At 36.0% G+C, this 18,780-nt stretch overlaps 1 protein-coding gene across 15 annotated transcripts in view; it reads right to left on the reverse strand.

The window, feature by feature from the left end:
* SOX6 (SRY-box transcription factor 6) overlaps positions 1-18,780 on the reverse strand; it is a 366,339-nt gene that overhangs the window by 28,746 nt on the left and 318,813 nt on the right. For all 15 annotated transcript variants that reach the window (XM_058851096.1, XM_058851086.1, XM_058851105.1 and 12 more), the window contains one exon: positions 4,696-4,804. In XM_058851096.1, coding sequence (XP_058707079.1) covers positions 4,696-4,804 — 109 coding nt within the window. The remainder of the gene's footprint in view (positions 1-4,695; positions 4,805-18,780) is intronic.

Raw genomic sequence — 18,780 nt, forward strand, 5'->3', positions numbered from 1 at the left:
AATTCTTTGGTAGGAATGAAGGTCAGGTTTTGATGGAATTTGAATCCCTAAATATGACCGCCGAAGGAAACCACAATGCAACCTGAGCTAAGGTAAAATCAGTAATTGTCAACAAGAGGGTTAGGTCTACCCTGCAGATTTCTATCTACTATAAAATAAATTCTTAACACACTTCCTACAAATTTCCAAAGAATTTGACCACATACACAAAATCAGAAGGATCCATAAGCACTGAGCACATTTTGCAATTCAAAAGAAGCAGCACAATCACCCAAAAGTGAGCATCTGTGAAAGGAAAGCCTTTTTCTAGAGCCTGAACCAAAAACTTATTCACATCATCAAATATTCTGAATAACTGAGAACCAGATACTTTAGTATTTAGTATGCTGAATACTAAATAATTACATAGGTTTCTGATCTTACAGGCTTACCTATGGCTCCTGACTACACTCTACACACTCTGGTCAGCTGATGTATGTCAGTCATGCTCAAGAGAGGGTTTAACTATACCTATGTTCAAAGCCGTCTTGGTGCATCCATCCCTGTTAGCTATATTTCAGTACTGACAATCCCAAATGTTCAAAATTATGAAGCCATCTACAGGAAGAATTGTGTCCTTTAAAATACTAATTTTAATGTTTCCGGGGAAAGAAAAATCCTTGTTTAGTTCTCTAATTGGCTGTTGTTTATAATTTTGGATACCAGTCACCAAATGTTTATGAGGCTTTCAAATCAAGTTTTTGAATTTTGCTAACTACAGATGTATCATATATTTTAACATGGCAACTGGGATTTCAGGTAATGACACAAGTGGATAACAACTGTGGCTTATTAATCAATGGTAACAGTAAGTGGCAATGTTTTAAATACAGTATGGGGATGATTTTTAATGCACATAACTCAGTCCTGCTGGTGGCTAAAGAAGTAATAGAAATATTGGTTTATGTCATATTTAATATAAAGCTCTTGCTAATGATTTTCAGATCTCCATTCAGATGACTGTTAGCTCATTATGAGCAACACAAACTTTGAAGACAACTTTGTATCTCTGAAAGTACAACTAGCAACCATTAATTAATCTTACCTTTAATTAATCTTGAAAAGGTTTTCACACACTGGGCAGGGACAATGAGCTAAAAGAAATAATTCTATACTATTTCATGTTTGTCTAATTTCTAAGTTTAAAGAATTACAATTCTTATAATTCATGACTTGAAAAAAAAACCCAAAAACCTGTAGTTTCAGCTTCTGGTCAATCAGCTAGTATCACAAGCACTTCTAAAATTACAGGAAAACAAGACTCTGATCATGTCAGACTCAGATCACAGCCTTATGTTACAGAAATTATGTAAGGGGTAGAGAGAAATCATTGCTAGATACAAAGGCATTCCATAAAACAGAAGTCTGCTGATATGTCTTCTAACAAATTACATGAACCTTAAATGTTGTTTCAAAACTCTGGGAATCAGGAGAACTTCTCAGAGCTGGTCTATCTCAAATGCCTGTTGGGATGGACAGACATGCACCACATCTCTGCTCACTTTAGTTTCCTATGGAAATGCACATGTGCAGGTCAGCAGGGAGTGAAACTGCACTTCCAGAGCACCTTTTCTCTAGACCACTGGGGAGATTAGAATAAAACCCAAACTGCATTTCCGCCAGTTTGTGGCCAGCAGTGGGACTAAATTTGGAATCCTTAGCTTAGGAAAAAATCTGCTATCCCACCCCTACACCTGCCCCCATTACCCTTTTAAAAGAACATTCTGAAAATTGTTAATATCTTCTCTAAATGTAGTGAATTTCATAACTCTGAAGTCCTTGAATTCTGGTGGTGATAGTAAAACCACCTGGCAGATCTAATAACCATCCACTCACTGTGTCACAACTGCACAGGCCTCAGAGATCTGGATGTATTTCTGACAAGAAAAGATAGGGCATCAAAAGTTTGCCATCAATATGTTACTTCAGAAATCTTTATTCCTGTTTTATATGTGTACCAGCACACATAAACCACAGAAATATTAGCTGAAGATTTCTACAGCAGCCTGCATTCCAAAAGTATCTTAAAAAAAAAAAAAAAAAAAAAAAAAAAGAAGGAAGAAAAGATTCAAAGTAAAAATGACAATACAGAAAGGAAGGTGTGATACACATGCAGTCTTTGAAGAACATGACTATGCCTATTAGGAACCTTTGACATTCAGCTGAGATTGTGACTGTGGCAACACAATGAAATGCAACAAGGCATTCTTATAGGAAGTGAAAGAAGAGAAACCGATGGTGAAAGGTCTGGAGCACAAGTCTGATGATGAGAGGCTGATGGAGATGAGGATGTTTAGCCTAGAGAAAAGGCAGCTCAGGGAGGACCTTATCATTCTCTATAACAACATGAAAGGAGGCTACAAAGAAATGGGGGTCAGTATTTTTTCACAAGGAAGAGGCAATAGGACAAGAGAAAATGGCCTCAAATGTGCCAGGGGAGGTTTAGATTTGATATGAAGGAAACCTTTCTTACTGAAAATGTTGACAAGCATTGGGACATGCTGCCCAGGGAAGCAGCTGAGTCACCACCCCTGAAGGTATTTAAAAGATGCAGCACTCTGGGACATGGATTCATCATGTACTTGGCAGTGCTGCAGTGCTTGATGATCCTAAGGGTCTTTTCCAAGCTAAATGATTCTATGATTCTAAAGAGTAAGCTGGCAAGTTTCAGAGTAACCCAGGGCTGAAGTTTGGAAACACAAAATAATAGGAACATGCATAAAAAACATCGACAAACTCAGAAAGAGCTCTAATAGTTTCACAATAATTAGAAGCTGGGCAGAGTCTGTAGCATGGTACAGTATATCAGAGACCACAGTTTAACTGATGATATTTCAGCAGCACTGTTGCAGTGCACTTCCACTGTCAATTATGTCAGGCTAGGAGTGCCATCTCTTAGCCTGCTTGCCAAATATAAGGGGCAAAACTTAGGTTATATTTTGAATGTCTTTTTCTTTCATCCAGCTAACATCTAAATTCACCTTGTCTACAACAAGAAGGACAAATAAGCAGCTCAGTTTAGAAATCCTGCCAATTTTTTTTTTTTCAGATCAGCAGTGCTATGCACCCAGAATCTCTTTTCCAGAGATATCTCTTGGCTGTTAAACAAATTCTGGAAATCTGAATCCATTCATGAACTCGAATTTCTAATGTGGAAAGACACCATGCCTCAAAGTGCCCCAGTAGCTCTAGAAAGACATGCACGCTGTCCTTAAACTGGCACACAACACTGTAGCTTGGGTTACATATGGCAAAGCTTCTCTCTGCACTATCCAGTAACAGGGGAGGCTGTCAGTGCCACATGGGGTATCAAGATACTAAATTAAGGACACTAGGAAGAGAATGGAAGAATTGAAGGAAATTAGCTAAACCAACAATGGGGTCAGAGGCCTGATGTCATCTACAGTCACTGTGCATCTGTAAGTATTCCCTTACAACTTTTCACCCAAACTGACCAAAAAAAAAAAATTACTTATAAAACACTCTATATAAATAACTGATTGGTCAAAAAGTGTTTTGGAAAGTCCATGTATCTCCCGATTCCTTTTTTCTAGAAAATAAAGAATCATTGCAAAACATCTGTCTGGAAATTATTTTTTTACCTACATTCTGTTTGTTATTTTTCTGTTTATAGATGATACAACAGTGGCTAGTCAAATTGTATTAAGGATGAATAAACAAAGCTTATAAATAATAGCTCCCTAAAGTTTACTGCTCCTATTCTTTTGATCCAAGGAAAAAAGCCGACTTGGGATCTGTCAGATGTTTGGATGTTAATGGAAAAATTCAGAGGTGTTTTCACCTTCTTAAGCTATAACTAGAATTTCCCCAGCTTAAAAAGGGCAAAATTATTCTCAAACAGAAGTAAATTGAGGGGGAAAAATCCTGCATAATCTGAATAGTATCTGAATAGTACATTAATCTTCTGACAGGTAGGGGTCTTATTTGTGCACATGTGCTCCCCTAATGTACCATAAGATAGAGAGGATCCCAGTGACATCCACTTCCAGAGCATGCATGGTAATCCTGCTAGAGACTCAACTCAGTCCTGATAAACACTGACTTCCACCTGAGGCATGAAAACATATATATATATATATATATATATGTATATATATATGTATATATATGTATATAAACTCTTGCTAAAATGCACTGAAGGCTTATATAATGAAAAAGACCTTTTCATACAGAAAATGAGAAGTATTTTTCCATTATAATTTGATAGCTGCCTATGAATAGAATTCTGCTTCCTAAGTCTTGAATAGGTGATGCACAATGGACAGATTTCTGAAAATGCTCTAACCTTCCTCAAAGCTGCTAAACACTACAAAAAAACAAGGAATGTATATCCTTCCTGAGATAATTTTCTCAATATCTCCTAAAATTGTATTAAGAATATAAAATGCAAACACTTATTTCGCAGCTTCTTGGGGAAAAGACAGTTGTGTTGCAGAGGGCTAAAAGGGCTACACAGTCCTTTTCATGTCTCCACACTTTGATATGGACTTACTGAAATCTCACAAATTCAGACAGAAATCAATCAAGTGTTACCCTGGAATGTAGCATAGACAGTACTTATGACACTGGCAGTATTTCAGCCATATCATCCTGTGATGCAGTGTTCAATAACCCATGGTCAAAATTGCAACTTACCTTCTGCATCTTCTGGCCTTGTAAGATCGATGACACCAGGGCCAATTTTTCCATCTTCATTGGGTTTCCCTGTTAACTGTGGGCCTAAATTTTCAAGCCTTGTTCTTTCCTGGAAAACAACAGAAGGACTCTTAATGCTCCATATAGGATAGTTCTCATTATATGCCAGTGCATATGGGTATGCACCGATACATGCCATATATTTTAAATCTGAACAAATAATGAATGCATCTAATTAGAATTTTAGCTCAGGGACATTTTTTTCTTTTTTTTTTTACAGATTCTGAATGTTTGCATTTATGAAAATCAGTTTTAAATGTGAAACATATACAGAAACTTTGAGATTATTTTGATCTGCAGTGCCATAATGCATAAACGATTGTACATGCAAATACAAAACACTCTTGGCAGCACACAGTGCTGATCAATGCTGCTCACTTTGCCTTTCCACTTATTTTCCAACTTAAACTGAAAAAGACAATCAACATTTGGGAAACATGAAAATTCAGAAGCTGAAAGAAGAGTTTGTATTGAAATGCACTGGTATTTTAAGGAAAAAACCCACTTTTTCCCCACTCTGAGATTTGAGTTTGCATTCATACCTCTGCGAAAACACAAGTCTGAATTTTATGCAGAGATTTCCAAAGACAAATATTTCAAATAAGGAATAATGGAGGACAGCACCAATATTATTTTGTCTAGAAATTTAAGTTGTACCTCAGTGAAAAGGGAACTTAAGAAGACAAAAAAGGAAAAAAGAAAAAAAAAGAAAATGAATGCCCACTCTCAGAAAAACAGAAAGCTTTTGAAGGCTGGAGACTTCCATAAGAAACCTGGAACCAGAAAGTGGAAACTGAAAAGTCTTTCATATGTTAACCCAGGTCCTCACTCAGCTCGTGGACATGGACACTATAAAGGCAGTGTAATATTGTCTCTCTCAATAGTGGTCTCCGTAGTACTGTGTATCAGTAGCAAAGTGTTCAATGGTTATCATTAATTTAGCATTCTCATTTGAAGGAACACAGCATGTTTTCCCTCTTGCCTTGTTGTTACCTCTTCAGATTAAACTTGGCATTATGTTGTACTTGTGAATGAATGAAACCTTGTTGTTCATTACTATGAAACAATATTAAATGTCATGTCAGCTTGAATTTACAGATGCGAAATACCAGCTTTCAGCTCTCTGAACAGTTTCTCCATGTTATACTTAATGCATTATGCAGAAGTAGAGTGCTGACTGCTGTTCAGTCTATTGTTCAATGACCTAGTTTGGCGCTGTGCATACTAGACACAAGGAGAAAACATTGTGAGATTTCTCTCCTAAAAGACGGTAGAAACTTGGAACTGTACTTCAGGACAAAACATGACCTTGACTCCCCCTTTGCTCCAGCTCCAACTACTTCTGCTTTCCAATATTATTATTTTTCTATTGTCATTGTGTTTCAGTCATGAAACCCCATCAGGAAGAGTGAGGAATTGTTTTGATTCCTCATGCTTTCAGTTCCTTCAGCCATGGATTTTTAAAATTATTCTCTGCTTAATTTGCACAGGAAAAGAGAGCTCAATCTGACACTGGATTTGCCACAACATGCAGCTGAGGCATTTCAGGTACTAAATGCGTTTCTAAAGTTTCATCAGAATCTCCTGCTTGTCAGACAAGTAACTCTGCATTTTATATTTGCTTAATTACGTCACTTGTTTTCTACTGTAAAATCCATGGTTGATGAAGGAGCTTACACACACAAAGGAACTCAAGAGTAAAGAAAGATTTACAAATAAAATTTGCCTGCAGAAAAGCAGTACAACACTAGAGGCCCAATGTTTTACTGAAAAATGTTCTGCATTGTAACAATACACTTGAATCATCAGGATGGGATCTGTCTTACGGGTAGAGAGAATGAAAAATAAGTTTATCAAGCACACTGTGTTCCATTGCAAAGGGCTGATTTGCAGTTGAGATAAAAACAAAGATCAGTGCTAAGAAAACAGCTTTTGGCACATTTATTTTTTCTTCCAAAATATTTTCACTAAAGGTTTTTCTTAAGGATGTTAATACCGCACCTTCAGTAGTCTTGGAAGAATAGCTTTTAAGTGTGTTTTAGAAAAAAAGAGGAACACCTCTCCACTATAAAAATCAACAGACCTAGCTACATATCAATATGCACATTTGGAATATCTTTGTAGTCATTCATTCTCTTTGATTTTACCAGAAAATATTCTGTTACCAAAAATAAAAAAATTAAAAAATAGAAAAAGTTTCTACAAGAATATCAATGTTTTGACATGAGAGAAGAGAAAATTGCATTATAAGGTTCAGAAACACTAAAATGAAAGCACTTATGCCATAAAAATATCTGCTCTTGTCAAAAAAAAGGAGCTGTATTTATAGTTACTTTATAACCCCCTCCTAACTCATGAGATGGTTTAACAAAGCTAGATATACTTAAGTCTTTGAAATGCTTTTTGAAGACACTCCTTTGCTTTCTTTTTTTACTAAAAATTGTCATCATAATGATAGAAAAGAATGGTCAATATTTGCATTGGTTTTACACAGATTCAGAGAACTTTAAAAAATAGGAAAATCTTCCCCAGTACTAAAAATGCTTTAATCTAGAAGATGCCTTTACAATTCCATGAAAGACAACAAATTCACATGACATTTATTGTAAGAGAATAAACTCATCTCACTAAGCTCAAATCCTTTTTAGTGGGATATGTCTTTGCTCCCGTCTTAAACTCATCCTAGAGAAAAGACACTAAAAATCTTTTAAAAGTACACATTGCCCCTAGTATGACTGAGATGAAGATTGATTCTCTACTTTGTATTCCTAGATTAAAAAAAAAACCAAAAAGACATGCCTTCATTAAAAAGAAATCGGTATACATAGCTGCATGAACAAATATGTTATCTACACATACATTACATCTGCATACATGTGCATCAACTACTGGATCGATTGTTGCCTGCCTAACCTCTATTAGCAGAAAACTTTGGTGAGCTTGTAATAAAGTGCACTGCTATGGACAGTGCAGGTGCTTCCTCCCCTGTGAAAAGCACTTTTGACCCCTATTTTGAATATTTTTTTTTCCTTATTTTTCTAATGGCTATGGAGCTTGTACTGTATAGTTACTTTAAGTTTTTCCATTTATATCTCAGAAAAAAAGTTTTAGGATGACACTGACAACCCTTTCTCATGACAAGATCAACACAGTCAGTTGGAGTTAGCATTAGGAAACTGAAAACACTTCCCAACACAAATCAGATCCTTTGTGCTTCTTTATACTTTGAACACATAGCAAAAATGATCCTTTCTTCAAAATGAGAAAAGAGAAGAGGAAAAAAGAACCTTCTTACAGCCAAACCTTAATTTTCCATTCTGTAATATGATTAGGCACTTATTTATGCGTTGTCAGTCACAAACATGCAGAAAACGTAAAAGTTATTGAAAAAATTAAAGTCTGCTCAACTGTCTTGCAGGAATGTTGGTTCTCTAAGTGCTTTGAAATTATGATGTATGAGGTAGATGTTGCATATTAAATAAAGATATTTAAATTATAAAGCCCCCGTTAGTGAGAGCTGATGAATGTTAAATGTTATGAGCCACAAGGCTGTGGCATCCATCATATTCACATATTATCACAGTCAGTGATGGAGCAGCCTCAGTGATGACAGATAGACTGCTAGATAGTTATCCCTTATTTCCAGTGTCGCCAAGCAAGCCTTTCAACCCCTTTGGCATTATTTTTAGCTTTGCATTAAATTAGCAACTTTTCCGTCACGTTCTGCCAGAAAGTATTAATTTTTTCTTCACGTGTGGAAGGTAAAAAGAATGATTCAGTGAAGCACCGAGTAAAGCAAAAGGAAGCCTTAGTCCCTGCCTTGGAAAAGGCTGCAAACTTCAAATGACTAGAAACAAATATAAAATTGTGATCTTGTGAAAGAACAGCAATGAAACAGTAAGCACACAATAATGGCTTTTCTCTGCACTTAGATAAAAGCTGAATTTTTGATGTGCACAGTATATTTTCATAAAATTTTATATACTATGTTTTATACACTTATTGGCTATTCCATAATAATGTGTGTGCTAACAGTAAAATTGCTCTTAAATTTATGTGTGTTATTTATACGTTCCCACGTAACAATGCTTTTTGTTGTAAAAAATATTCTGTTTATTAATGTAACTTTACAACCACTGCATCCAGGATCCGTGGTAAATTAATGACATTTTTATTATTTTATAGTGTCATTAAATTTTTACTGATCACTCCATCAAACAGAAGCAATAAAGGCCATAATGCAAACTGGGACACTTAGATCAGGGGAGCAGGAAGGCATTCCATATAGTCTGAAGTAAACGGCTTGCCATAAATGATATTTATACCATCTTTAAGGATGTGAGAATACTTGGACAAGTTTGGCAAAACTGTTTCTGTAGTACCGTGGATTGTGTACTTAAATAACAGTTTACTTGCCAGCAAGACAATTTTTTTTCAAACCATATGTGAGAAGATGACTGATTGCATCCATCGCTTGAAAAATAATATATGAAACATAATAATACATTGGGCACCCCTCCCTTCTGAATTACCAAGACTGATCTGACTATTCCCATGCCTCAAATTATTTCAACATGCTTGCTTTTTCCACATCTGAAATGTATGCTTTGCCTGAAATGGAAAATGGCATGCATCCTGATCTTTGTGTAAAAGATTTAAAATATATATATCTTTTTTTGCAAACAAATACTTTTATTGAAGTAGACGTGTTTGGACAATGATGTAATACCTTTATGTCAATAGTCTAGCATGGAAGCAGTTACCCAACATCAATTTAAAGAGCCAGTTTCTAGAAATTGAATTAATATGGGTCATTCACAGAAGCCACAGAACATATGACTGAAGGGATATTATTTCTTCTGAGGACAGTGCTTTAGTTAGAATGACTACAAATAATTATCACATGTCTTTATGTATGAAATGTATTTCAATTGAATTATTCTATACTAAATGTTCTAGTAGCTTATTTGCTAACTATGATCTATTCCCTTCATGTACTGTGGACAGTAAACAACCAGCAAACAACTTAATGTATTCCAAACATAAAAAGGACATTTTCAGTGGAACACAGAGAAAATTATTCCCAGTTTGAAAAAGGAGGAATTACAACTCCTTTTTACCCCTCCCTGCAAACTCAATATACAAACGCCCCAAGCTTTTCACCTTCTTTTACTACTTTTTAACAGCTAGGACTGAAAAGTTAAATTACCCTCCACTTAGAATCTTTTGCAATGTCTTGGCACAGCAGGGATAATGACAAATTGACTTTCAGCCTTATCTCTGGATATTTTAGTTATTATGGGTGGGAAGTTTAAACATTAACCTTATTACAACAATGTCAATCATCCTACTAGTGTGCAGGCATGCAGCTGCTGGGATTCTTTGGATGGCAGAGGAGATAAACACAATAGTGGCACTATTGTTATAATTAAAAGCGTGGCCCTTGGTTTTGCAGAACTGTGGTGAATGTCTAGGACTCATTTTCAAGATCATAGCACCAGGAGCTGCTCCAAGAAAACAGAAAAATTAAATTAGCAAAGCAGGAAAACTTATTGTAGGAATGCTGTTATTTTAAGATACTACAAGATAAAAGGTGTACCTTTTCCAAAGATTTACAGGTTTTGGGACTGACAGATATGCTGACACAATCTTCCCTTTTCTTTGGTTTTTCTGTAAATGAAACACCTGAATTCAATGGTCTCAGGGACCAAGAGAGGCATAGTGAGTGACTTTTCACCCTGAAAAACTGCTGCTTTCAGGTTTTGAGAGCCCCTATGCTGTTCATAAACTGTTCCAGTAATATACAGCATGGACCAGCATCCCTGCAACAGACTACAGATTTGCATCCCACTGCAGTGCCTCAAAGCAAACAGCTTGCTTGAAAAGATGTGGGGAGAGAGAAGCCACTAGGTCCCCTTTTAAATATATTCTTCCATCTTATAGCATAACTGAAAAGTAAGAGGTTAAAAGCAGATAACAGGGAATTTACACTAAAATTTCTTTGCCTGCCTGGCAAGCCTCAGCTGGCTTCCATGTGACAATGTGACATGTGCAGGACCATCACAAGCAAAAAATACTCCAAAGTTGTTCAGAAACAGAATTTCACAGTGTTTGTCACATTCTGAGACTTCTTTTAAGAACCAGGTTCTGGAGTCAAAATTGAGAATTGTGATTTCATCAAAATTTAAAGTGTCTAGAAAAAAATCCAGTCTAAAAACCAATGGGCTAAAGCCAAAAAAAAAAAAAAAAAGTGAATGCCAATGCATATAGCCTACTTGTAAACACTGTCTTCAGCTAATCATTTTGGAAGCCTGATTTTAAGGATCAGAATTACAAGAGCTTCTTCTCAGCTAGTGTGAGCAGTAGCCATCTTGATCTTGAATATAAATAAGAAGGATTTAAATGAATTCTCTGATTATCAGGAGCATTCAGCAGATACTAAGATGTTTATAGACTTCAGTGAATAGAAGACTGCTTTTAGTAGGAAGTGTATCAATTCAAAACTATTTTTGAAAAGAGGGAAAAAAAAACCTGATAGCAAATATTTCCACCTAAGGAGAATATTATGCCCTTCTGCACGTGAAATATTGCCATCTCCATAACTATTGCCATGCTTGCAGGCACTCCTAAGCTATGGATCTGCCCTGGTTAGATTACTTTCAACAGGATTACTGCATTTACTGAGCCCCCTTAACCAAATGCTTTATGTCTTTGTTCATATGGTTTTAATATGGTTTTAACCAATTGCAAGGTTATTTATAAGTTTGCAACTCCCCAGTAGTTAGAGCTATGAAGCGTTCAGACTTAAGCATATCCAGTTGTGTGGTAACCCAACTACTGCTTTCATGCGGTTTCCAACTTTTTATTCATGTATGAAGGCATGATGCATGGCAGTATCTGAGACCATTCTGATTAACTCTTTGTTTCAGCAGCAAACTTTGGCAGCAGCCTACAGTAAAATGATATACTGACTAGAAGGTAAAGATTAAAAGAAAAAAAAAAAAATCACCCAAGCTGTGAAATTCCACAACAGACTGAGGAGAAACTAGTCCTTGAAAAACAAAGGGACAATCAATTAAATTAGTAGCTGGTAAATGAAAAGCAAACAAAAGGAGTTACTACTTTACGTTCTGCATAATTCTGTATGAATGCTGTAGAATTCCCCAGGGGTCAGAAAGCGTCCAAAGCTTGGCCTGTCACTTGTTTCTAAAATAGCTGGATAATTTTATGACTGTTAATAACATTTGTAGTAACACATGCTAAGGTAATCAAAGCTCTTGTTCCAGAGTGTAAGGCCTTGAGTCAAAGAGAAATTCCCTCGTCCTTTCTGATGCTCCTGACCAACTCCACAGATGATTAACTGGGAGCCTTCTAGGGATACAAGTTAATTTTCTTTTATAAGATCGCTAAATTTAAGGAAGAACTGGTAAATGGTATAGATCAAATCTATAATCTACCTTGTAATTAGAAGGAATCTGAATGTAACCATTAAAAAAACCCCAACATTTTCTTCTAATTAAACACATACATGTGCATTTTTGAGAGACAGACAAAAATAAACACAAATTACAATTGACTTCTACTAGGAAATAGCAGGACTGTGGTTTGGTTTTTTCTGTGCTGTAAAGTGACTAATGGAAGCAATTCAATAGCTACTCATGGACGTTTAGAATTTTCATTTAAATTTCAAACATTTGATTTACAAGAATAAAAGTGCAAGGATATGACAAAACAAAGGGGGTTTTCCTAGGCTTAAGGAATATACTTATACATTTAAAGGAATAAATGTATATGTGTATTTAAGTTTAATTTTGCAGGTGGTTGGACCTTGTCGATTATGGCCTCATTTTCACCAAGTATTTTAAAATGGAGCCATTTAAATACCATAAAAGTGAACAAAAATACTTTTACCAAATTTAGGCAATTTCATGGTTCTGTACATACATCTGCTTGTTTCCCCAGATATTTATGCTTGTGACTAAATTTCATTGAAGGTATTCTCATACATTAGAATCAGAACAGAATTTGGTTACTAGTTCAAAACTGTGAATCTCCTTCACTCTTAATCACCTAGTAATATATTCCAGGCTGAAAACCCAGTTTTAGCAAGAAGCCACAGCAGTGAAACAACTAGAAAAACTATTCTAGGTTCAGCACAACCATTTTTTTGGAATGGAAAAAAAAAGAGGCAGGAAAAAAGTCACCAATTTCAATTTCATTGTGGTGTTCTGCAAACCTCAACAGCACAAAGCTGTTGCTTTCAGCTGCTACCCACACAAGGAGTTGAAACAACAAAGGTCTTAAAAAAAATCCAGAAAACACACATCCAGACAGACATGCACACATGTCACTGGTCAAACATCTTCAGAAGCAATCTAATGTTCTTTTGTGAATAATATGAAAAATTAAGCATATATAACCAGACTTTTATAAGCTTAATTTTAAACCTATAAAAGCTAAGAGAAAGACAGATTATGTTCTGATAAATACTTCCATTCCATTGTTTCAGTTGTTCCTTATGACAGGCAGATGTCAGAGTTTTGGACAACATTGGATAGTGCTGGAAAAATTTTAATAAGCATCGACTTCATGATGCCATAATCAATTATCAAATCTCAATAAATACAACTTTTCCTACTCAACACATGGCTAGTAGTTATAAAGGTATAAAAGCAAATATTTCAAATACTCTATTTGCCAGTATTTTTTTCATGTAAGGAACTAAACCTATTGGCATTTTTTTACAGCAACCTTTGAACATGAATAATATTGTATATTGTAAGCATAGGTTTGAGTAGGTCCATTAGGGTAAATTCTGCAGGCTTTGGCAGCACAGATATCTAACCCCAGACATCACAAATGAGTCACTGGGGGTACCCACCCCTTTTGTTTACCTCTATAAACAACACAAGCCTCTAGACATGCCTGTTCCATCCCATGTTCAGGAATACACCTGTAGCAGTTTAAAATGGAGATGCAAAAGACACTAGGGCTTAAATGTTCATATTCATATTTAGAATTAGAAATGCAATCAAGGCAGTTAGCAAAATCCCACCAAATGCTACTGTTTTCAAGTATATGCCTTGCCTTGTGCTGGATGTAAATATATAATTGCATACCATGCATATAAAGATTAAGTAGGTTTTTTTCTGTATTTATCAAGATGATTTTTTTTTGGTAGCATTTTAAATACACTTTTCAAGGTTACATTTTATGATTGCTGCTTATACATTGCTCTGTTTATACTGAGGCCTCTTTTGTTATCTTCAGAGAGAAAATGATCATATCACTAAGGTGTAAGGATGGGTGACAATGGAACAATGATAATAACATCATTATGCAGTGTTTTGTCTCTTGTACCTCCATCACTGCCATGTTTTTCTGTGATTATTTCAGCCTCAGGAAAAAGTGTTGCTTACTGTTTATGTCAAGAAGGCAAGATTACTGTTTGCATGATTACAATATCAAGCATGATGTACATAATGCCTGTGATAATATAAATGTACCCCTCAACTAGCTCCTGTCTTTAATCTTCATGCAACTGGGGAAAAAAAAATAAACAAAAAACAAAGAAAACAAAACAGTGAGTTACAAATTCTTGCAGCCTCATATAGGCCTTAATCTTCTAAGGTGCCAAAATACTTTCACTCAAGTCCAACAGAGGCCTCAAGGACACAGATAACCAGGACGTAACTCTAAGGGAGTATATGAATGATGGACTAAATGCACGTGACTGAATCAGGACCAAAGTATGGAATTCTTATGTTTACATGGAGTCTGAGAATAAAAATTAATTTGAGCCTGTTTTTTTTCCAGGCTCAAAAAGATGCTTTCTCCTTCTTACTGATTATTCTTTTTTCCCTTTGAGACAGGTAGGTTGAAGATCTTCTAGTACAAAGAATTATTCTTGTTTAGGAATAAAACCATAAAGCCAAAAACACAGTCCTGTAAGTATCTATTTGAGCAGAAAAAGCCTGGCATTAACAATGGCCTGGCTGAAGCAAAGGAACAACTTTGCATCTGTGAAATTGCTATATTTACTTACTGATCTCCCTAACATAATTGGAACTAAGTTATTCATGATTCATGTTTTTAAAACTTACAGTCAAGGCAAAAGCAGCCCTAAGTGGTTTTATGAAGACTATGAATTCCCAGAGTCAGAGAATGGTTTGGTTTGGAAGGGACCATAAAGAATATCCAGTTCTAGTTCTAACACCCCTGTCATAGGCAAGGATACCTTCCATTAGACCAGGTTGCTCATTCACCAAATGAAAAAACCCAAAAAAACAAAAGCCAACTGATAAAGTAGGATAAAATCCCCCTTTGGGATATCTGACATGCAAATGCAGGCAAATATGTACTTCCTAGAAAATGGGAGAGATTTACAAGTCTCGGAAGGAGTAGCTCTTCCATGAAGGAATTATGAATCAAAATAATGACAGAGGACTTAAAAAGGACAACTGAAAACTGCATTTTATTTGTTTTTTCCATGAAGAATCCAGGAATTCTTGCACCTGAAACCATCCTAAATGCAAAATAACTTCCTATGTATGGGTGGAAAAAAAATCATGTGTTTTCACTGCTGCAATATACAAAGAGAAAACTGCCAATCTATAGCTAATGCCACTGGCACAAATCCATTCTGTAGCTTTTCATTTAAACTAGAATGATTTTATAAACCTTCTTTTGTTTTTGTCATGAAAAATTTGTCTCAACTTTTCAGATAAGATATCCATTAAGTACTCTTCAGCTCCAGGCAACAATACAATTTAGAAAATGCTTTTATACCTTAACCACCAACCTTGAATGGGTGTTTCAAAAGTAGTGGTTTCACCCATAAATTAGCCACTTATGTCCTACTTAAGACCTATTTTTTACCTCATCTTCAGGATAAGTATAAACTGGATCCTATTACATCTCTCTGCACTTAAATGTATCTTTTTCTCTCTTTTCCCCATCCTTGTTCACCAACTTTAGTTGACATACATGGAAAAGTTCATGCAATTCACTGAAGGAACATTCCAGCGCCTCATTCCAGTGGAAGATTCTTTGCTGTTCTGTGGATAAATACAATCTGTAAGAGGGAATTTCCTGTCTCATTACTTTCCTTACTCCTTTGTATACTTGTATGCTTTATAACTGTGATCATGTTTTATAGCTCTGTCTCACAGGAAAGAGAATATTGTTCTGGGGAAGCAATCAACATTTTTGAGCTTTTTGCTATGATATATGTAGACAATTGCATTACTTACAACTGCTCATTAGTAATACCCAAGTAATTCTAAAAAGAAAGTTGGTAACTGAATCTTCAGGCACAGAGAGGGGAAATTATTATCTTCTGGTTACCCAGAAAGTCAATGATTAAGATAAGAGCTGAACCCAGGACTTCTGCCAGTCCACTGGCTGTTATGCCACACTGCCCCTGCCATAAATCTGCTTGATGGATTTTTCAGTCATGGAACATTAAAGGCTCTGCTCTTTTTTAATGAATATGTTTAAAGAAAACAGTACAAACAAAAGCAAATGTAACACTTAAATTATCTGAGACATCCTGCTTTAATGTCACACTTGGATAAAGGATTTCCTACTGGAGACCTATGTACTCTTTTACGTACTGAAAAATGTTTTAGCCAGTACCACTAGCTGGCATACTGGTATCTATTTCTGCCTGAAAACAGCATAATCAGTTTTAGGTGGTTAAAAATAATCAGAGCCAACTTTTATATTATGACCAAATACTTGGCAGTGCAGCAGCAGTGGCAAATAGCAGAAAATTGTTTGCAGTGTTATTTGCCAGATTACTTAACTATGTATATTGGGATTTTAAGTTTGAAGTACAAAAAACTCATGATTTGGAGAAGTCTTGGACTGTGTGTTTTTATTCCTAGTTACAACAAGATGCGCAGAGGATATAGCATGGCTTACTAAATTAAGTATTTTTTAAAGATAAACTACCTGAAGCATTTAGGAGCAGTTCAGTTTGAACTGTTCAGATTTCTTTTTTAATTGAAGATTTGGAAAACCAATTGATTTAGATTAAACTATCAACTTTTCACATCTACTTGTTTAAGATTCATGTTGACATTGTACCAAATACAGCCATATAGTTTGTATTCCAGATAAATTGATCTGACTACAAACCTCACTCTTTAGTATGATTCTTACTCCAAGATAAATCAATATTTAATATCTCCTGCAACAGCCCCTGTAGATAATTTTAAACCTTTTCTCCATCCCATTAAGTTACCTTTAAAAATTCTTTATACAAGGTTTCACAGATGACTTCTGAAAAACTAGTTTATGAAAAGCAGTCTGAAATTCATTAATTCACAAGGAAAGGATTTCTTAATCTTGCTGCATTGTGCTGCTCTCTAAATCCATCTCTGTTTAGCTAATTCTCCAGCTCAGCTAATTTGAAGAATAAATAAATACTTCCTGTAAATCTGTAACACAGGTTTTTAAACATAAAGGAAAATATCTTTTTACTGCTAGATTTGTAGTACAAGATATGTCTGGGTTATGAGCTTCTGCAAATCAGGCTAACCAAAGCTCTCCCTGACTCCTTGAGAAGATGGGCACTCTTCATCACCAGGTAGCAATCTACACCCAGCTCCAGTCCCACTGTCACATCAGCTAAGGAAAACAGTGATAGGCAGCAGAATGTCAGGCTCAGAGAGTGGTCACATCCCAGCCTCCATTTTGAATATTAAAAACTATGTCTGCTCCTTCTCGCCTCCCCACCCTCCAATGTGATGCAGCAGCTAAGGAAAAACATCTCTTCCTCCTCCTCCCTCAAACCTCTCCTATGGCTAAGGGCCTCACTGGAATAGGAGGCTTTGATATCAGAAGAATGCAAACAGCAAGGCTCAGGTTTGCTGCTTCTTAGGGTTTAGAAACAGAGACTTAAGAGGAATTTCAAATTATTATGTATTGGGAGAACTGAAAGGGATAATGCCAAAAAGAAGGAAAGAGCTATATACTCTGGAGCTATCTGGTTGTAAATCCACCATTTAAACTATAGTATCTTCACATTCCTATCTGTGCCCTCCTTCACTCTCATTTCCTATCCTGCAATACATTCAAAGTGCATTTTCAGGGACATGGTGTACAGGAGTGAACTTCTGTCCCATCCCTCAACTTCTGACCTGCTGGTCCCCACAAACAGTCCACAGTACTTTAAAACTTCTAATTCAGCTATTGAAAAATCAAACACTGAAATATTTCAGTTTAATAAAACGGGAAGCTTTTGTTTTCAAAGCCTTTGCAGCTTTTACAGTGGAATCACTTAGTCAGTTCTGTCCTTGAGCAGGCAGTGAGCTGCAGCTAAAGATGCTAAGAACCTGTTTGCACTGGAGAGGCAACGTGCTAGACTAAGACAGCTATTGCCTTTCAAATCTATTAAGGATCTTCATCTCAGGAGCTGTAACTGCTTTGGTTTGTATCAAAGCACAGCCTAAAACGGTCTGATCCTAAATGAGTTCTGTCATCAGTTACAAAATAGAATTACTAGAGAAAAAAAGTGACTGATAACTCACAATGAAGTTTTAAATTTTATCTCAATTCCTTTGCTACTCCAAGCAATAAAAAATGTGATAAATTGTGTATTTTGCTTATGGAAAAGGGTCAGCATTTAGCTTAGTTGTGAAGTCGAATCCAAGGCTGATTTAGCAACAAGACTGCAGCTGTATAGAGAACATACCCACAAAATAACAAAAAGAGGTGAAATAACTGTATCTCTTCACAGCATGAGATGTTAGTGGAAATTCTAATGTGGAAATTGTGTGCTGTCCTATTAGTTAATTAAGATGTGACACACAACAGCAATGGAAATGTTGTTTTCATGAGACACTACAAGAGCCCTAGGAAAAGAAGGGTGAAGTTAAGCAACAGAGAGGAGCAGCAGCAGGGAGAAAAAGAGACACAAAGTAGTAGATCACTGCAAGCACTGCAAGCACTGCAAGAAAATTTCCCCCTCTGCCTCATGATAAGAGAATGATAGAGAGACTTCCACTACCTAAACCATAG

Source organism: Poecile atricapillus, chromosome 1 (assembly GCF_030490865.1).
Source record: "Poecile atricapillus isolate bPoeAtr1 chromosome 1, bPoeAtr1.hap1, whole genome shotgun sequence".
Taxonomy (NCBI): Eukaryota; Metazoa; Chordata; class Aves; order Passeriformes; family Paridae; genus Poecile; species Poecile atricapillus.